This window comes from Amia ocellicauda, chromosome 8, assembly GCF_036373705.1.
Source record: "Amia ocellicauda isolate fAmiCal2 chromosome 8, fAmiCal2.hap1, whole genome shotgun sequence".
NCBI classification, from domain to species: domain Eukaryota; kingdom Metazoa; phylum Chordata; class Actinopteri; order Amiiformes; family Amiidae; genus Amia; species Amia ocellicauda.
In genome coordinates this window covers 41615236-41636882 of record NC_089857.1, presented here as the reverse complement: position 1 = coordinate 41636882, position 21647 = coordinate 41615236, and the positions used below count along the sequence as shown (strand labels likewise).

The 21647-nt window shown below is 39.2% G+C and overlaps 1 protein-coding gene across 1 annotated transcript; it reads left to right on the top strand.

Annotated features, from left to right (window-relative positions):
- Positions 1 to 9440: 9440 nt before the first annotated feature.
- On the top strand, positions 9441 to 21565 carry c7a (complement component 7a). The gene is made up of 18 exons (XM_066711438.1): positions 9441 to 9560; positions 10206 to 10267; positions 11651 to 11726; positions 11848 to 11989; positions 13529 to 13670; positions 14494 to 14632; positions 14929 to 15066; positions 15901 to 16144; positions 16542 to 16655; positions 16830 to 16996; positions 17510 to 17738; positions 17861 to 18032; positions 18532 to 18619; positions 18952 to 19084; positions 19368 to 19556; positions 20029 to 20122; positions 20331 to 20512; positions 21045 to 21565. The coding sequence occupies exons 1-18, from the start codon at positions 9555 to 9557 to the stop codon at positions 21221 to 21223; spliced, it is 2496 nt and encodes an 831-aa protein (XP_066567535.1). The 5' UTR covers positions 9441 to 9554; the 3' UTR covers positions 21224 to 21565.
- The last annotated feature ends 82 nt before the right edge of the window (positions 21566 to 21647 follow it).

Sequence of the window (21647 nt, the reverse complement as noted above, 5' to 3'; positions counted from 1 at the left end):
CAACATCAATGCAAAGAAAACTTCACTTGGTTGAATTGGTTTGTGGTTTTAGTTCATGTTCGATTACAAGTCCAGGGGCCTCATGTACAAAGACTTGCGTTTAATTCATACTAAAACATTGCGTAGGGACAAAGCTGTAAAAACCCAGATGTATGAATCTCTGTGTACGCAGGATCCCACGTATATTCTCTTTGTACATCCCATTTAACGTGAAATTGAGCGCACATGCACGAGCACAACACCCCACCCTGTCTCCTCCCTTAATTAAATCAATTGTAATATGGTAATGAGTCCACTGTGGCAAAAGCAAGCAGCAAGAAAATGGCAAAAGCCAGCAACAAGAAACAAAACTTTACGGAAAGTGAATTGGAGGTGCTAATATCGGAGGTAGAAATGAGAAAAAATATTTTATTTGGAACTTTGTCCTCCGGAATTAATAACAAAAGGAAAAAAAATGAGTGGGACAGTTTGGCTGACGCCGTCAATGCGGTGGGATCTGAAAATCGCACTGTAAATGACCTTAAAAAGAAATGGTCTGATATAAAGGTGGAAGTTAAGCGGACCACACCGACAAAGTGTGGGCAGAACAGGCAGTGGTACAATTGGTCAAAAAATGAACTTTGTCTCTGATTACCATTTATATTGTCGCAATCACATGTTGACAGGCCTGAATGGCTTGTTGGTTGGGCTGCACATACATTGGTCCTTGGTCGGGGTCATGTGGCGGTGCCGCTACCTCACCAAGTGGTATGCTGTGCCTGTGCGCAACATTGTGCAGCACACCACAGGCCAGCACGATGCGGCACACCTTGTCAGGGCGGTATAACAGTATCCCCCCGGTCCTGTCAAGGCAGCGCCACCGACATTTCAGCTGCGCAATCGCCCGCTCTACAACTGACCGAGTGCGAGAATGGGCATCATTGTAGCTGCGCTCTTGGTCAGTTCGTGGGTTGGTGAGGGGGGTTAACAGCCACCTCTTTAGTGGATAGCCGCGGTCTCCTGATGGGCAATTGAATACTTAAACGGCAAAAACAATAATAAAAATAAAATTAGATAGAACCATAACTTTAAATGCATCACTCACCAAGAAGCCACCCATCGCGCACCCTGCCAGCTTGGAGCCTCATCCCAAACATGCTGTTTGTAAGGATGTGTGAATCATGGGTTGACCCAGGCCACCTTGCCACAATATTTGTTAGGCGCATTTGTGCATCACATATTATCTGCACATTTATTGAATGGAAATGTTTCAGATTCACATATGCAAATTCTTCTTCAGATGGCGCCTTTATAGCAATGTGTGTGCAGTCGATCGCTCCGATTACATTAGGAAAACTGGCTATCGCTGCAAATTGCGCTTTAATGTTTGGCTGGTCAACTGCATTGTATGGGAACCTTATATAACTGGTAGACATGCGGATGATCCCGTCCCATACAGCTGGCATTGCGCGGCTCAAAGACGACTGGCTTATTCCTGAGCGGCCAGTTCCCTTTGGAAAGAACCAGTTGCCAGGAAACCAAGTGTTGCCAGCCCCTGTAGGTGAACAGGTATTGCGTGGCTCCTCGCTGTCTCTCTCTGCAAATCCGGACCCAGCTCAGCACAGAGCTCCAAGAGGATAGCCCTTGGAAATCTGAAACGGCTGATAAGCCAGTCAGCATCGTGGGCCAGAAAATCATTGTGGTCCCTAAAAACTCGTTCTACTCGTTTGCCATTTGCAAAGTCCTCTAATAAGGCTAACGTTGCCATTGCCATAGACTAAGGGTTGTATCAATCTGCACATGCTTTTATATGTTCTTACTTAATTACATAATTGATAGAATATTCCCATAAGGCTCGTGTGACAATAGTATTTTAATTAGTTTATAAATTGCAAATTAATAGCAATGCTTCTCACAGGTGGTGGTGCGATAGACTTGTACAACAATTCGTAGTGTAATGTTTGCAACTTCACTTCATTGCCTGTAAGAGTCGCCAACGGTCAAAAACCATGAGAAATGTACGTACGCCAGACATGAAGTTGGCGTGGAGGAATGCACATTCTTGCATTCATTTCACTGTTATGACATCTGACCGTGAGCGTGAAAGATGGCGTACCCAGATGTTTTTCTGATTTCCCAGAAATATCTTGCTGAAGCTACATATTATTATTATTATTATTATTATTATTATTATTATTATTATTATTATTATTATTATTATTATTAGCCTATTATTCCATTCCAACAATCACTTCCTATTGCACTTTTGCACTATGAAAGTTCGTCAAAAGGCTACATACCATTCCCTATATCCATTCCCTATAACTATATTAGACTATATATTTGTTTCACATTATCATTATTATTCACTACTATTGCTACTACTAGTAGTAATAATAACTTATATTTACTTATAGTAGTAACTTACATGCTATGAATATAAATATGAAACACCTTCTATTTTATTATACTACAACTAGCTTCTTACTTTTACATACTATTACTGATGCCTATCACTGCTATCCAAATACCACTTCTACTTTGATTTCAAACAATCACTAATAATAACCTGCATATCACTATCAAAGGTAGGCTTCACCAGGGCAACAGACTAAGCAGTAAACAATGACTTAAAATCAAATGATATGTAACACTTCACTGAAATGTCCTCCTAAGACACTTTTTAGTCCCCTATGTGTGACTTTTTCTGGTCCCATATTACATTTTTTGGTTGTCCAGTAAGTTGGACACTCCCAAATGCTGACTCATCCCTCAAGGCTTCTGGGAGATGTAGTGCCACTACCATCGGCCATGTTGTGTGTCTCCTGCCACTGCAACACTGCATTCGTATAACCTTCATCATCATTATCAACAGCCTTCGTCAATCCACTGCTGTTTGTTTTGATCCACAGCCTCTCATCCACATTGCCAAGCTTCAGATCTCATCATCTCTTATGCAGTCTTCTTGTTCTTCTTGGTCATTTTTCATAGTTTTGGTTATATTATTTTAGTATAGTTTAATTTTTGTTTTAAATAGGTTTTTAAAAGAGAAAGGTTGTGAGTAATTTAGAGACTGAAAACAAACAGATGGTAGAAACTCTGCCTCCCTCAGTTATTTAGTGCCTCTCATTTGAACAGACGGATATGCAAATATCTGTAAACATTTCCATACAAATGTATTGTAAACTAATATAATATTAACCATTACTCATTCATTCCCACTCTCTGGAATTATTTTAATTAGATCTGGAGCAATTTTATGAGCTCAAAGGTACCATGGGATGTAGCACTACTCAGATGACTTTACAGGGATTGAACAAACATAGCGAGCAAATGCCTGGTCTGTTTTCTGGTGATCGGTTGGGCTGTGGTGACATTACAAAACCCCGGCTCTCCTTGGCGTGGGGTGTAATTCAGACCATGGGAGAGTTACAGCTTCTGATCCATGAAGGGGCAATATATTCTGCTTGATCTGTCCTGATTCTCCAAACAGGACTTCTGCTTAACGCTTCCAAACGTCCTGTGGTAGAAGGTTGAAGTATTCAGAGCATTTGCACTGAAGATATCCCCCTGGTTCACATCACGATGAGGTGAGTTTTCACTTGTCAGCTTATGTACATTGAAACTCTACCATATATAATGTATCCATAATCCAAGAAAGGCTTAACCACCATGGCAACCATTCCATATCATTATTCGCTTGTGCTTTAATTCCAGAGACAGAGCTCAATCCAATTCCTTAGCACTATCAAAGGTGTGATTTTAAATCCAAATGGATATATACAGGAGCATGTTTTATTTCACTACGACTATATTAAATGTATATGTATGCACACACACACACACACATATATATACATACAGTACCATGAAAATATATTTGCCCCCTGTCTGATTTGCATTTTTGCACATTTTTCACATAGAATTTGGTCAGATCTTTCTTTGGGTTGTCTTGTACATAGAGGGAGTCTGAGAGAAAAATAACACCAAAGTTTAGAGCTTCTTTAATTTGTTAGGTAATCAAATATGCAATCTTCAGTGGTGAAGAAGTTATTTCCACCCCTTGTTAACTTAACCCAATTAAAGGTATAATAAGGGTCAGCTGATTGAGTATGTTGGTTAAAACAATCAGGCCTGATTTGGGTCAGTCACGCCCAATATAATCTGACTATCTTTGGTCTTTACTATCAGAGTGAACATCATCCAGGGATGTGCAGGCCTCACTCACCTTGAGTCAGTGTTCATGACTCCACCATCTGAAAGACACTGGGTTTCATGGCAGAGTAGCAAGGCGGAACCACTGCTCAATAAAAACATCGATGCTTGTCTCAGGTTTGTCAAACAGCACCTGGATGATCCTCAAGAGTTGTGGAACAACATTCTGTTGAGAGATGAGTCAAAAGTGGAACTTCCTTTCTAACATCCAACCCGTTATGGTCATACCTACAATCAAGCATGGTGGTGGCAGTGTCAGGGTTTGTGGATGCTTTACTGCACCAGAACCTGGTTGCCTGGCCATCAATGAAGGAACTGCTTTGTGTCAGAGAATGTCAGGTAATCTGTCTGCAAGCTGTAGCTGAAGCGCAACTGGGTCGTGCGGCAAGAGAATGATCCAAAACACACAAGAGAATCTACATCAGAATAGCTGAAGAACAAGAAATGTAAAGTTTTGGAACAGCCAAGTTAGAGTCCAGACCTAAACCCCATTGAGATGTTGTAGAAGGACCTGAAATGGGCACTGTGAGAGACTAATCAATAAACACAGAAAGCATTTGGTTGCAGTTATTGCTGCAATAGGTGGCAGTACCAGTTTTTCAGACTAAGGGGATGATTACTTTTTTGCAGGGGGTCATTGGATGTTACATAGCTTTCTTTAATAAATAAATGAAATAATTATACAATTTTGTGTTTGTTAAATCAGGGTCCCTTTTATCTATTACATTTTGGTTGATGATATGATATCATTCAGTTTTTCACGGTATTGTATTATATACACTCACCTAAAGGATTATTAGGAAAACCTGTTCAATTTCTCATTAATGCAATTATCTAACCAACCAATCACATGGCAGTTGCTTCAATGCATTTAGGGGTGTGGTCCTGGTCAAGACAATCTCCTGAACTCCAAACTGAATGTCTGAATGGGAAAGAAACGTGATTTAAGCAATTTTGAGCGTGGCATGGTTGTTGGTGCCAGACGGGCCGGTCTGAGTATTTCACAATCTACTCAGTTACTGGGATTTTCACGCACAACCATTTCTAGGGTTTACAAAGAATGGTGTGAAAAGGGAAAAACATCCAGTATGCGGCAGTCCTGTGGGCGAAAATGCCTTGTTGATGCTAGAGGTCAGAGGAGAATGGGCCGACTGATTCAAGCTGATAGAAGAGCAACTTTGACTGAAATAACCACTCATTACAACCGAGGTATGCAGCAAAGCATTTGTGAAGCCACAACACGTACAACCTTGAGGCAGATGGGCTACAACAGCAGAAGACCCCACCGGGTACCACTCATCTCCACTACAAATAGGAAAAAGAGGCTACAATTTGCACAAGCTCGCCAAAATTGGACAGTTGAAGACTGGAAAAATGTTGCCTGGTCTGATGAGTCTCCATTTCTGTTGAGACATTCAGATGGTAGAGTCAGAATTTGGCGTAAACAGAATGAGAACATGGATCCATCATGCCTTGTTACCACTGTGCAGGCTGGTGGTGGTGGTGTAATGGTGTGGGGGATGTTTTCTTGGCACACTTTAGGCCCCTTAGTGCCAATTGGGCATCGTTTAAATGCCACGGCCTACCTGAGCATTGTTTCTGACCATGTCCATCCCTTTATGACCACCATGTACCCATCCTCTGATGGCTAATTCCAGCAGGATAATGCACCATGTCACAAAGGTCGAATCATTTCAAATTGGTTTCTTGAACATGACAATGAGTTCACTGTACTAAACTGGCCCCCACAGTCACCAGATCTCAACCCAATAGAGCATCTTTGGGATGTGGTGGAATGGGAGCTTCGTGCCCTGGATGTGCATCCCACAAATCTCCATCAACTGCAAGATGCTATCCTATCAATATGGGCCAACATTTCTAAAGAATGCTTTCAGCACCTTGTTGAATCAATGCCACATAGAATTAAGGCAGTTCTGAAGGAGAAAGGGGGTCAAACACAGTATTAGTATGGTGTTCCTAATAATCCTTTAGGTGAGTGTAAATTAGATATATAAGACAAATTATTAGTTTTTTGACCACTTTTAAAGATATACATGCAGGGGCAACATGAAACATTGACTTAAGATAACATCAGCCCATTCTGAACACATCTTGCATGAGAGTGCACCTATCACAGCCAAAGCAGCTGCTGTAATCAATACGCAATCTGGCCTCATGGCCACCAATTGAAATTTCTTATTCAATTAGAGTTAATCCAGAGAACAGATCAAGATATTTTCATCATGTGTACAGGGACAGCAATGTCATCCTAGGCAATTACTTGAGAGAGAAAGAGAAGGGGAGAGAGAGGAGGAGAGAGACGGGGGGTGGGAGAGAAAAAGTCATTATCAGTCATCTCGTGTATTCACCTTAGCAACCAGACAGAGCCGTCTGCTTGGCTTTACTGGACGCAGCGATATGTTATAGGTAATTCTCTCAAAATCAGCCCTTGGTGTGAGATGAGGTGTAACAAGAGATGATTAAGGCAATAAAGTAAGTCAGTCTCAGATGCTGAGTAACTGAGTTGTTCGTGGTGGCTTACATATGAAGGGTTCTCTGGACAACCCAAATACATTTTAATAGTATGGATTAATAGTGAATGCAGTGTAGGTACAAGCACACTGCACAGGCAACTCTGCATAGGTGACAGTATGTAAAGGACCACTTGTCTGCAAACTACAAAATGTAATCTCAGCACATTCAGACATTGTTGACTTGTAAATGAAGGCACAGGAAAAAAGAAAAAAGCATAACCTTTTGTAATGTCAAATTATTCCTGGTCAAAATAATGTGAAAAGCACGACAATCCAAAATGTACCCTAAAACTATGTCATTAGCAAAAGAGGTACAGATATGCTAAAGCATCCATCTCTCTCCCTTTTCAAGAATGACAGTTCTGGACGTTTTTCGCACAAATCACAATGTCATGTAGTTTAGCTTTTATGGATAATAAAGTCGAAAATACCTGCATTTGGAAATGGCTTTATTACCCAAGTGCCTATAACATTTTTAATTATCAATGATGTTATGCTTCCTGTAAGTAAAAAAATAAACAAAATAAAATCAGTAACAATCATAAATTTGAAAATTATTTCTATTGTGCCGTTTATGTTATGGTTGACCAATTCATATAGCTCTCTGTCCCCACCTAATGGTTCTTAAAAGACAAAGCTTTGTTGTCACTTTGTTGCAGTAGTTTTAATAAAAGAAAATATATCTTAACCACTTGTGGTAATTCTGTTATTTTGTTTGTATCCTCATTGTAACAGTGTTAAGACAGCACAGATGCATTCATAATATACTGTACACCAAATATATTTATAAAAGAGTTGTGTTTTTTACATAAATATTCAGTTAGAGCAAAAAACAAAACAACAAAAAACACATTGAAAAAATAAATACTTTATCTGGTATTTCAGCAGCCAAATAGTTCTTAAATTTGAACAGACAAAACATTTTCTGCAGTACTTCAAGATGGTTTAATACATTTTGCAATGTCAGAATATATTTTTGTTATAGTTATGCATTGAGCAATTTCAACTTCATATTCAAAGGACTTGTGTGAGTCTGAACAGCTGCAGCTTACAATCGTTGAAGGCATTTGAGACAAACACAAAGTCTGCTGACCTTGGAAAAGAACACCCCCATCTCAAAATATTTAATTTCTGTTCCAGATACTTCAATGTGCAGTCTGTCTCACCAAAAACTTCATCCATCAGTACTTCTTTCAAAATATAGTTTGATCCTATCCCAATCATCTACTGTAGCACAGAGGATTGGTTATGCAGGGGCTCTTAGTCTGACAAGGCATTTGACGCTTGGGAAACATGATAGTGGCTATAGTTCACGCAATCATTTTGTGAGAGCTAATGTTGTGTGTGTGCCCCAATCCTCTGTATTCTTCCCCCTATGTGTCTTCACACCAGTACATCTAAACAGGAAAGCTGAAAAACAGGAAAGGTGCCAAGCAGGGAGATACTGGTTTCCTCCCCACGGTGTGAGTCTGTCTGGGTCGCAGGTGTCCCTAATCTTCAGTGGCTCTGTAGTCTGACTTTTTTTGTTTTGTTTAGGAGCCATTCCATTGGCATAGCCATGTTGGTCCCACAGCATTAAACACCCAACATCTATAGGATTCGGTATCCTTTTAAATTGTACCCTATACAAATCTGTATCTTGTGGGATTGTATTGTATGTCTGCAGATCCTTTCATAAATCCACACAAAGATGTTGTGTCATATGGTCTGTATCTCTGACAACAATACCTACTTCAGCCTCCCACCTAACACTGGAATGTGTCTCATTGTGCATCACCCTTTCGTCTGAGATGTTGTCATTTCAGTGCCGGTTTCCTTGCCGGTCCACATATCCTCCCCTACGTGTTTGGCTGCTTCTTTTCTAAATGACTTTGCCCACTGCTGGTCTGAGTGCCACTGTGGGGAACAATGTTGTTTGAACTCATTCAACCAAAATGGCAGGCTGTGTTGTACGTTAGGAATTTATCATGCACATGCACTTGACCTATGAGAGGCATAATATCTACAGGTATAGCATTACTTCACATATTGTAAAGCTTACTTTATTTCCTGCCTTCCAATTCCAAAATATATATTATTTCTTCTAGGCAGAAACTATTTCTCTTGCTTTCAATTATTTTAGATCCATCTTTCTTAAAAGATCAGCACAATGCAGCTTTGCATCACAAACATGCCAACAGAATATTTAATTTCAACTTTACAAAGGTATTGTACAAAACAGCAATGGCTAAACGAGGGACAGCTTCTGTAAAATAACTATATCTAGCACAAAGCACAGCACTTAAAATGCCCTGTACCATTTATTAGAGATAGTGTTCACCTCAGTATCTCTCTTCCAGTGTTCTTGCAGTGTGTGTGTGTGTGTGTGTGTGTGTGTGTGTGTTTAATCAACTTTCATCTTTCCTTTACATACATATTATTAGTAGATTGAAGGGATGCCATTTACAAATACATTTCACCCCAGTCTGATACATATGAAATCCTCCAAAAAGTGCATTAAAAAATAATTGCATTATTTGATGAATCTACTATGTATGTATGTAGATGAAGACTTCCAAGAAAAATACAAGTATTCCACATAATAAGTTCATAAATCAAATGGTGAACCTGATGAGAGTGAAAATTGGAAGGCTTCAAAGTAGTCCTTCAAGTGAGGCAATAAGTAGTCTTTTGTGTTAACAGTCAGGAAATACCAGGGACTTGTACAGGAAACACACAAGATGAACTGAGGGTTGGGAATTGTTTTCTCCAGTTTATATCTATAAGATCCTAGCTTCTGTGAGAGAGAGTAAAGGTTTTGTGGCAGCTCTCCCTTTGTCTTTTACAATGAAGGTAAGCTTTATTTATGTTTTGGCCAGCCTGGCTTTTAAAAACTTGATATCATCCTATAATGCATAATTGATTATCTATACACATTTTAATGTAATTGTAATCCGTACACAGCTATATAATTTCTAAATCAAAGCAACAGAATGTATTTTGAGAATATAAAGTGAGGAGAAGCTTCATTGTTTGCAGATGAATTTTGTTTTAACATTTGGGGGTGATTTGTAGTGAGTAAGGCATTTGTATTTATTGGTATTCTTGTGTGTGTGTGTGTGTGTGTGTGTGCGTGTGTGTATGTATGTATGTATGTATTACTTTAAAGCTTCCTGGAAATAGATTTATACTAATACTACTGCTTCTACTATTACTAATTTGTTATTGATTGGTGTTGATAGTTAATTTTGACTCAAAGCCAAGTATATACATTTTTTACTTATCAATGAGTGTGAAGATATATTGGCTAATATCAATACCTATCATTCTTAGAAGCAGAAAAGTTATATTTTATCCCATTTGAAGAATGAAGGTGAATAAATTAAACTTTTAGATGATATACCCTTAAAGCCTAATACACTGCTTTTAAATTAGACATATGGCACAGTCATTTGTAACCCCCCATTTCCCTGCTTGATGGCTGATTTGCTTGTGCAGGTATGGGTGACATTAATCCTGCCGAGTCTGGCAGCAATTCTGTCTCTTGTGCTCAAAGTCAGGTAAGTTAAATAACAACAATATAATACATATTTTATACTCCTATAAACTGAACTGATAGAAATTACAATACAATACTCCCTATTATCCTTTTCGACTGTTACAAAACAAGATTCAAGGTTATCTAATTTTCCAGTTCTGTTCTAAGTAGGGATTTCTTCCACTTCAGTAATTCTTACTGTTACTAGATTATCACCTTTAAAGATTTAATTTATATACAATTTGATGTTTACTTTGTTTTTAAATGTTTTAAGCAAGACTACAAAATGGAAAAGTAGAAAAGTCTTAAAAATACAGCAGTCAAGTCAATTATAGGCAGATAACATGTTACAGACTAATTTCTATATTAATCTCTTTTCCATGCACACCCATAATATACCTATAATTACTACTACGCCAAGCAGACGGTCAACTGCAGATCATACGAATCAAAATATGAGGCTGTTGATAGTGATTACAGAAAGAAAAACTTAATTTAAAGTATTTGAAGACTTTGTAAGTGACATCATCATATATGATTGAATGCATATTGTTTTTATGGTAGTATACAGGTTAATATTATTATTATTGATTATAAATACATATACATTTAATATAAATTTTAAAATACCATCCAATAATAATTCTATCTGTGTCTATATTTATATGTTTAGGAATTTTATTTCTGTGTTTGTAATTAAAATTAAAGACTTGTTTATTGCCAGTAGATATTTGTTTACATGCTCACCTATTCTTCATGATAGGAATCACCTATTCTAGCAGTGATTATGCCAATTATCATAAAAATACTGGTATAAGTTTAGGACCTTATCACAGAGTCTCACAGCTTTGAGATCCTTGTGCAACCCCAAACTCTGGATTCGATAAATTCTTGTTTTTTTTCTACGCCCCCTCCTGGAAAAAATGTATCTATGACTGAGATTTGATCACGTTTCGTGCTGAGTGATGATAGGATTAACTAAAGCCTGGATGTTGTTTGAAGCAACACATCTCACTGGCTCCTTCTGACAAGTAATGGGAAACCAATTTGAATTTCCTGTACTCCAGGGAACCATAGCAAACTGGCAATACTATCTATAGTTAACAGATTCATCATTTAAATAACTTAAATGAGCACTTGCTATCATCCCCAGTCCAGAGCAATTATAGCCTCCAGCCCAGTATGGATTATAAATTTGTCACTTCAGGTTCAGGCCCAGAATTATATGGGTTCAAGTTACAAAAAGGGAATTTTTCCATCACTGTGGCCGTTAATTAACGGAGAAAGAATGTAACTACTGAAAAGTAATATAGTACTACTACTAATAATAATTTAATGGGCAGGATAGTTTCTTTCTTTCTTTCATGTTTTCTAGTATTTTACTTGGTTTTTCTGTCTTGCACAGTTGTGAAACGCCCTTGAATTGTCAGTGGGGTGCGTATGGTGACTGGTCAGAATGTGATGGTTGCAAAAAGACACAGGTATGGTAGACATAAACACACATCCATGTTTAATAACGAAAGCTGTATTTAACAGTAATAGGGATATGAAGAATTACACTTGCGTATATTGTGTGATGTATATTGTCATGTGTGTTGCCAGACTCGGATGCGCCCGGTGCTGGTGTACGGGCAGTATGGCGGCAGCCCGTGTTCTGGTGAAGCCTTCCAGACACGAGCCTGTATCCCCACAAGAGGCTGTCCCATAGAAGCAGGCTGTGGAGACCGGTTTCGCTGCTCTTCAGGTGGGAATGGATACCTTTACCACAGATGTATTTGTTTTATATATCATCATTATCAGTCTATATCGATCCACTGCTGGATGAAGGCCTCCCAAGATGTTTCCACTTGCTTCAATCTACAGCTTCTCTTTTCCATGTCATGCCTGCAAAGATTATGATTAAATCTTCCCATCTTTTATATGTTCATCTTCTAGGCCGACATTTTTTCAGTTCTCATCTTGTTCTTTGGATATTACATAGAGGCAAATGTTTATCTATCTATCTATCTATCTATCTATCTATCTATCTGTCTATCTATATATATATATATATATATATATATATATATATATATATATATATATATATATATATATATATATATATACATACTCAGCAAAAAAAGAAATGTCCCTTTTTCAGGACACTGTATTTTAAAGATAATTTTGCAAAAATCTAAATTTATTGTAAAGGGTTTGAACAATGTTTAATGCTTGTTCAGTGAACCATAAACAATTAATGAACATGCACCTGTGGAACGGTCGTTAAGACACTAACAGCTTACAGATGGTAGGCAATTAAGGTCACAGTTATAAAAACTTAGGACACTAAAGAGCCCTTTCTACCGACTCTGAAAAACACCAAAAGAAAGATGCCCAGGGTCCCTGCTCATCTGCGTGAACGTGCCTTAGGCATGCTGCAAGGAGGCATGAGGACTGCAGACGTGGCCAGGGCAATAAATTGCAATGTCCGTACTGTGACATGCTTAAGACAGCGCTACAGGGAGACAGTAAGGACAGCTGATTGTCCTCGCAGTGGCAGACCATGTGTAACTACACCTGCACAGGATCAGTACATCTGAATATCACACCTGCTGGACAGGTACAGGACGGCAACAACAACAGCCCGAGTCACACCAGGAACGCACAATCCCTCCATCAGTGCTCAGACTGTCTGCAATCAGCTGAGAGAGGCTGGACTGAGGGCTTGTAGGCCTGTTGTAAGGCAAGTCCTTACCAGACATCACCGGCAACAACATCACCAATGGGCACAAACCCACCTGTGCTGGACGTGATTTCCTGCAAGACAGGAATGTCAGTGTCTGCCATGGCCAGTGAAGAGCCTGGATCTAAACCCCATTGAGCGCGTCTGGCACCTGTTAGATTGGAGGGTGAGGGCTAGGGCCATTCCTCCCAGAAATGTCCGGGAGCTTGCAAGTGCCTTGGTGGAAGAGTGGGGTAACATCTCACAGCAAGAACAGGCAAATCTGGTGCAGCCCATGAGCCCATGAGTCCATGAGGAGGAGATGCACTGCAGGACTTAATGCAGCTGGTGGCCACACCAAATACTGACTGTTACTCTTGATTTTGACCCCACCTTTGTTCAGGGACACATTATTCCATTTCTGTTAGTCACATGTCTGTGAAACTTGTTCAGTTTATGTCTTAGTTGTTTAATCTTTTTATATTCATACAAATATTTACACATGTTAAGTATGCTGAAAAGCAGTTGAAAGTGAGGGGACGTTTCTTTTTTTGCTGAGTATATTTTTCCATTTCGCAGGTCAGTGTATTAGCAGGTCCTTGGTCTGCAATGGGGATCAGGACTGTGAAGATAATGGTTTTGATGAGCACGGGTGTGAGGCAGAAACTAATGTGTGTGATAATGATAAAGTCCCACCCAAGGCAGAGCTCACCGGAAAAGGGTTTGAATCTGATTTTTTAAATTGTATTTATTCATAAGCCTGAGGTTTTGGAATAAATTCAAAGCAATTGTTAGTTCTGTGGGGGTTGCTGTGCTAGATTATTTATTTGTGTACAGATATCAATGGCGGAGATTCCATATGTGTTTTGACCCTACTTGAGACAAAGCTTGAGTCACAGATTAAACGCCCCTCTCCATCTAGGAGTTAATTGCACTCAGGATGAGCTGCTGTTTACCATACGTCATGCAAATTAAGGGCAATTGGGTTAATTAATATGTAAATTCTACACACAGCTCTCGTGCTGTTTTTGCAGGAAAATCCTAGAAAGGGTGGTTTACATGCGTGAGAAGAGTACTCGAGACACTGACATCATTGAATCCATGGCTGTCATGTGACAACGTGTTCAAATTAAACAGTGTGCAGCTGTGGATTGTGCCATCTAGTGGTTTACTACTTTGTTTTACTGATTTTACCCTAGTGGTTTTTCACGTCACTGATGGTGCTAGCAAGCTGTGAATATAAGTGTTTAATAAAGTTAGGATTCCAAACTTGATGTACAGTAATGAATAGTGCGCAACACACCCACAACAATATAGAGAGCTCAATGATAATAAGAAACAAACAAAAAATGTGCATGCACATCATCACTTCACGAGTTAAAAACGCTGCATGTAAACTCCCTGTTAATAAAAGACAAGAAATTAAAACAAATGGAATTATATACTTACAACTATTGTGTCACATGTTGTTTGGAACAGTCTATTTAAACCAAAATGGTGGTGATTTTATTTTATTTGTCCATCCTCTACATTTGCTTCTTTAGATTTGATGTTTTAAAGGGGAAGATAAGGAACAGCGTGATAAACACAAAGAGCTTCGGAGGGCATTGCAGGAAGGTGTTCAGTGGGGATCACAGCGCCTTCTTTAGACTGACACAAAATCTGATCAAATACACCTTCCAGGTGGGTCTCCCAAATGCAGACAATCCCCTTGATACATGACATGTACAAAAATGTTATTGATCTCAAATTATAAGGATACAATATTTAGTTTCAGTATAACCAAGTGTTGTGTTTTTCATTAGTTTTTTCTTTTTGCTTTGTGCAACTAATGTCTTAATGATGATAGTGGGTCTTCAGTGTATGTCTCAGCTAGGCTGCTTCCATTAACAAATTAACTACTGTATGATTTATGGGTAGACTACTGTAAAGATATTTAATATGTAAACTAAGAAAATCTTTTGTATTTGCTGTCCCAGGTGAAGGTTCAAAACGACTTCAGTGATGAGTTTTACAACAGTTCTTGGTCCTATAAAAAGCACACAGAATCTATACAGACCTCTAATTATGATGGCAACTTTCACCATGTGTTTGACAGTGAACTGACTAATGAGAAGGTAAACTATGCACCTGCCCTTCCCTTTGCTTCTTTTCAATTGTACCGAATTTGTTTCATTATCTTGTGTTGATGCTTTGAAAGAAGCCCTTGAATTCCAATGATGCTCTCAGATTTTATAACCATTATTTAAAAGTTCAAAGGGGGTACCTTGATTGTGGACAGTTAACCTCAAATCCAGTACGGTGTCTGGAGTGAAATGCTACATCTGTAGAACTCTGTAGAAAGTGCACAACTGTCATGTCTTCACCCCACACTTCCTCAGTTCACCACCAGAGGTCACCATCTCCCGAATTCTAGCTCTCTCTCTGACATTCCATTCCTAAGCACCATGTGCATTTAGTTGACTTGACCCTCTTCTCCCATTCATTGAGCACACCCATCCACTGTTGTCTGCTTCCCTCTGCTCTGAGTATACATACCCCTTTGTTTGCTCATACTCCTTGCGCAGTCTTGTTTACCTTACAGTGGCATTACTCCCTTTGTTTTCTGTATATCCGAGTTTCTGACATTTTGCCTGTTTCCTGACTACCAATTTCTGATCTCCTGCTTTGTACTGTTTGCCATTTTTGCTTGACTCTGTTTTCATACTGCACTTGGGTCCTATACCTTAGGCTTTAAAGACCTCTGCTCCTTTGAACATCAGTCCAACAGGTTTTGTGGGCCCCTGAAGGCATGGGCGGTGGGTTGGAATGTGTTCACTTAGGCCAATCATGAGTTGATTTACACGAAACCCTGAAGACCCTGTGGGCCATCATTCATGACTAGGGTTTGTGCTCCTATGAGTTAGGCAGTGAGACTCAAAGATGTGCTCTCTTGTGTGTGTGTGATGTAGAGCTACAGGCTGCTGGTGATCAAGAACGAGGTAGAAGTGGCACAGTTTCTGAATGGTGCCCCGGGAGACCTGACCCTCTCTGAGGAGTTCTGGAAGGAGCTGTCCTGGCTCCCCTCTGCGTATGAGTATGGTGCTTACCGGCAACTGATTGAACACTATGGGACTCACTTCATGAAGGAAGGGGCCATTGGTGGCCAGTATCAGGCTCTTCTCTACATGGATTCTGAGAAGATGAGACAGAATGGTATGTTAGGAGGCCATTTAATGCTTTTAACATTGCCATCAAAAACAGGTCAAACTGTACCTTTTCTCTTAGGGGTTCTAAAATACATACTAGCATATTTTCTTAATAGCAAACAAATGTACAGGTGCCTATAAATATAAGCAAACATGTTTCTTCACACAAAATTGTGTTCTTCTTTATGTTTAATGAAGAATGTATTATTATAACCTATTTTGTTATTTTAAATGTAGTTGTCATTATGGCAAATAATAAATTGCTATACTTGTATCAGTATTATGGTCAAAAAAATAATAAATAATAGTAATAATATAGGCTATTGTATGAATTTATGTCACTTTTTTTTCTCTTCATTCTTGATCAACCTATTACATTTTTCTCTGCCTGTTGCTTCTTGCAGGTATATCGAATAACAATGCAGAGAAATGTACTTCTTCAAGTTCTGGGTTTCTATTCTTCAGTGTTAAAAAGTCAGAGTGCAGCAAACTTGTTGAGGCACTCCGGACAGCTGAGGGTATGTATGGCAATGTCATATCAATATATATATTTTACCTGATTCATTATAATGTACGCAAAGGGAACACTCCTGTTAATTTAAAATCAAATAAGTGTTGTTCATTCTCTTTAACCCAAGGGACTTCAAAGTTTTTTGTTTTGGTTGGTTTGTTTGTCTGTTTTGTTTTCATAGGATACAAACACAATAAGGTAAATGTGAAGACATTAATTACTGGAGGGAGTGCAGGTTTTACGTCGGGCCTTAATTTGATGGATTTAAATAACCCTAGTGCGAACAGTGAACTTTATTCCAAGTGGGCCGGCTCAGTGAAGCAGAACCCATCCATCATCAAGCAGAAGGTGAGGCGTGTGCACGGCATCCATCACAGCAGCACCACTTACAGTTAATCGACTTTGGCAGGCACACACACCACTATATTAGGTTGCTGAAATGACAGTTCAAGTTCACTTAACAGGGCCGGATTTTCGATCAATATACTGGTATGGTATTGAAGCATTAAATAACGAATCTGCTTAATATTCTTGTAAATGTGTGTACTGCTTGTAGCAGGGTGGAGGTTGTTCACTCTCAAAATGATCCCCGTTGACGGGAAATTAATCTATTCATCAATACACATTAAAGCACTAACAGTAGTACAATATTTTTCTAAACATAATCAAAATAAACACAAACATTTAAAATAAATCAGTCAATAAAGAACAGCCATTCCTGAAATTCATGTCCCAAACTGATGCCCTTTTGAGCCTTAATTGAAGAGGCTAATGGTTTGAAAATCTTACGTTTTGCCCTTGCAATGTTACATTCGCCTCTGTCCAATTAGCTAACAAGCTGTGACTTTCTAAACACTGCAGCTGATGCCATTGTTTGAGCTGGTGAAAGAGGTACCCTGCGCCGGTGTGAAGAAGCACAATATGGCGCGCGCCATCGAAGAATATCTGAATGAGAGGCATGCCTGCAGGTGTAGGCCTTGCCAGAACAACGGCATCCCTATAGTCATAGGCACAGAGTGCAAATGCACTTGCAAGCCAGACACCTTCGGACACGCTTGTGAGCATGGGACGCTGCTGCAAGAACAACCAGGTACCACCTCAACATACACATCCTGCTGTAGAAAGATCTTGAGTCAATATTTTCCAATCATAACACGAATGCAAGGCTTCATGCAAAGGGAGTTCCTGAAGTCAGCCCTGCTTGTGTTTCAGGGGTGAGGGACGGGAGCTGGAGCTGTTGGTCTTTGTGGAGTTCCTGTTCCCAAGGTCAAAGGTCCAGGACTCGCTTGTGCAATAACCCATATCCCAGTGTGGGAGGGAAGCACTGTATAGGCGAGGCCAGAGAAGACGAGAAATGTGGAGATGAGGAGCTTCAGTATCTACGGTGAGAGAGTACCGAATTAGATTGACAATCATCTTATCTTATCTGTGGGCCGTATTGCTAAAGCTTTTGCTGCCTTGCTCAGCGAACGTCTTTTTCACCAAAGAGGAACAAAGAAGTGAGAAAGAGTCACCTATAATTCCCCAAGAGCTTATTCAAGTCAACAAAGGAAAATGCAGTGTTTTTCACTTTTTATTTCTGTGTGCCATTGGGTGATGGCTTTTCATCTTTTATAAAAGGGGGTGACACATTTAACATGACATTAAAGTCTTACGAATATGGGCCTGCATATGTTCTCTATATAGTTACAACTATTTTTACACTACCTGACTTATGTTTTATTCTTCTGTGGTAAGTTACAGTATGGCAGCATTTATCTTCGAATCCTTTTTCCGGGGCACAAGGGGAATCACTGCGGCGCTGTAGTCATTTTTCGTTCTTATGTATATCTTGTCAGAATATATTTGAAGACAAAACCATTTTTATCTGATTGTATTCCTAGTCTTATGGAACCTCACTGCTTTGATACAACATTTGACACCGAGAAATCCTGTAAGCATCCTCCTTCATTGCAGAATGGATTTGTCCAGGTAATGATACAAATCAGTCTGTTTTTTTCATCAACTTCCTTCAATCTTCATCTACTTTTAAATGTTTAAATTTAATCTACAATGCATTATACAATGCAGGGGGGTTCTTTATTTTCACAAAAAACTGTCAAAAATAGCATTCTATTGCATAGATATCAGACTTATCTAATCTTACCTTCATGACCATGTAAATGCATTATGAATTAATACAGTAGCACAAAGGCTTAGACAGGTTAGTGTTTGGCGCTGAACCCACTTCACAATAGAAAAGTTTCACTATCGCAGAGGATGAAGAAGCTGAAACACTTGAAATGTTTTGATTTTATTCATAGGATCCTAAAGCTCTATACCCGGTTGGAACTAAAATTGTGTATTCCTGCAAAGAGGGATATTTTATTATTGGGGACCCTGTAACCGAATGTGGTGAAGATTTAAGCTGGACTCTGCATCCTGTTGAGTGCAAGAGTAAGTATTTTTATGGTCAAGTTAAGACACATTAAGAGTTTCATAAAAAAGAACAAAAACAAAACTTTTTCCACATTGTATTTAGTTTGCTTAAAGTGAAATGCAATCTCATTCTTCTTTCTGTTGTTTTGTTTTAAATAACTATGACACTTGGAAATAAGGAATGACCCATGAATGATCCTTTATAGTAAACTCAGTGATTATGCAAATGTGTCCCACTGTGCCTACAGAAGCAGTTATCTGCCCAACCTTTCATGTAGAGATGGTATTTTGATCCTTACAGGCACAGTCTGCGAGCCTCCAGATTTCCTGTCTGATGTGAAGAGCAACCCCAGGAAGCCCACTTACCAGATAGGAGACAAGATTTCAGTATCCTGCCCACCTGGGAAACAATTAGCAGGGGCTGCTGAAATCATGTGCGATTCTAGTCTCAACTGGTCCCCAGATATCACACAAATTAAATGCAATGCAGGTAAATTGCTTTGAAAACATGTTTATATCATGAATAAACATGGTTGGTTCACAGGCTACATTTCTCCTAGGTAAACTGTTATATACATTGTTGATAGCAGGACACTTATTCTTTTCTTTTTTGTGCAAATTCTGAATTCATGGCAACTACGCAGAGATGTAAATGCATTAGTAAGCAAACAAATGTGACATGCGTGGGAAACTGCAGATGCATTGTAAATTATGTTTATTGGTACAGAAGATAATTTACACATTTGGCTGTTTCGTGACTGTCATGCATTTCCCTACAAACACTATCCACAAAAGAAACAGTTCAATGACTCAATCAATACATACTTTCTCTTTTTTTAAATATATATATATATATATATCCAGTGGAGGCCGTTGATCTGTTTACTACAAGAAAAAGTGTTACCAGACTTTGATCAATAATCATAATGGAAGCTAATTATGAATACATGTTTTTATTGTAGTGATTGAAACCACAAAAGCACCAGTTCTGCAGTGCAAGTCATGGGAAAAGCTTGAAAACTCGCGCTGTGTGTGCAAAATGCCGTATGATTGCAAGTAAGTATGATATATTTCTGTTTTCAATTTCTTTCAGCGCAGACTGGGTGAACTTCTTTGATTTAACGTTCATTGGATCAGCGCTCACAACTCAGTCACCATTCAGCCTTCATATTCAGAAAAGTCCTGAGGTTAAATTGTGTCTGACATTCCATGATGGAACAAATGAAAATGTTATGTCTTATTACAATTGGGTACTTTCTTTTAGGTCATCTCTTGAAGTCTGTGCCACAAATGCAAAGACAGGTCGAACCGACATGCTCAGCGTGTGTAAGGTCCAAGCCCTGCGGTGTCTGGGGCGCGTCTACAACCTGGCCGAGAACACCGCCTGCGGCCCACCTTCCCCGAGCAAACCCTGCCCCGGCTGCCAGCTGTGGGAGAAGTGTGATGGTATCAAATTCTTTCCTTTACTCCATTACTGCTTATGTAGCATTCAGTCTCCAGTGGAAGACAAGTGAAGCGGGATAAAATGTAGTTCAATATTTAGTCATTTGTTGCCCCCCCCACCCAACAACAAAGACAAAGGAAGAAACAAAGAAAGAATCCAAATGCCGAACTTGGGCTGATACACTAAGGCAGTGGTTCTCAATCCTGGTAGTGGAGAACCCCCTACCCTGCTGGTTTTTGTTCCAACTGAGCTCTCAATTACTTAACTGAACCCTTCATTGAAATAACAGTCTGTTTAGACTTTTTAATTTGTGTAATATAAGAGTTGGTTCTTTAATACGTTATTTATACAATTATATACTTAAAACCTATACTGTTTAATATAATTCCAAGTAAGGCTCTGATTAATTAAATTATTAGTTCAATTAAGTGTTGGGATACACTGCACTAAGGATACAATTTGGTACAATTTCTTATAAAATGTGACACAAGGTAATGTGACACATCAATAATTCCACCCGATTTACCATTTCAGAGCACGCTAACACATGCGTGTGCAGAGAAGATGGGGAATGCGTCGAAAAGGGGGCCCACATCTGTGTCCACACTGCGGGAAGCACCGATGATGAGACGATGACCGAGTGTGAGGCAGGACACCGGAGGTGCCGGGGCGTGGAGGTCACTGTGGTCAGCACCCAGCCGTGTGAGTTCTGAGCAGCAGCGGCACCGTGGGGTTCAGCACATCTCATCTCACAGATTAATGGATGCTTTTATTTTTGTTTGCCATTTATTCTGTATTAAGTTTACAAATACCGCTGGAAGACAACTGTATAGGCTTTCTTTTTTTACAATTGTGTGGCTCTGTGGTGTTACATTATGTTCTATTCATGGGTAATGTGATGGTGTTTTGATCCTGAGTTTTAGCTTTGATCACTGTACATTATACTAAAGGGAAATCAGTGGAGAAGAGTAATCTTGCATACATAGAAAAATGCATTTGTAACATTACAATTGAGAGGGATTCTCTTATTAAATGAAATCTACTAATGCTCCCTATTTGGATTTATTTTGACTAGTTTGGTCAGATAATGAAAGTGTTTTTGTAGCTTAGCACAATAATTGGCTGTGTTCTGTTTGG

Excerpts from the sequence above, each read along its gene's own strand:
- c7a (XM_066711438.1), top strand. Across the intron at positions 16,997-17,509 it reads CATCCATCATCAAGCAGAAG|CTGATGCCATTGTTTGAGCT; the intron begins GTGAGGCGTGTG and ends TAAACACTGCAG. Across the intron at positions 20,513-21,044 it reads GCTGTGGGAGAAGTGTGATG|AGCACGCTAACACATGCGTG; the intron begins GTATCAAATTCT and ends TTACCATTTCAG.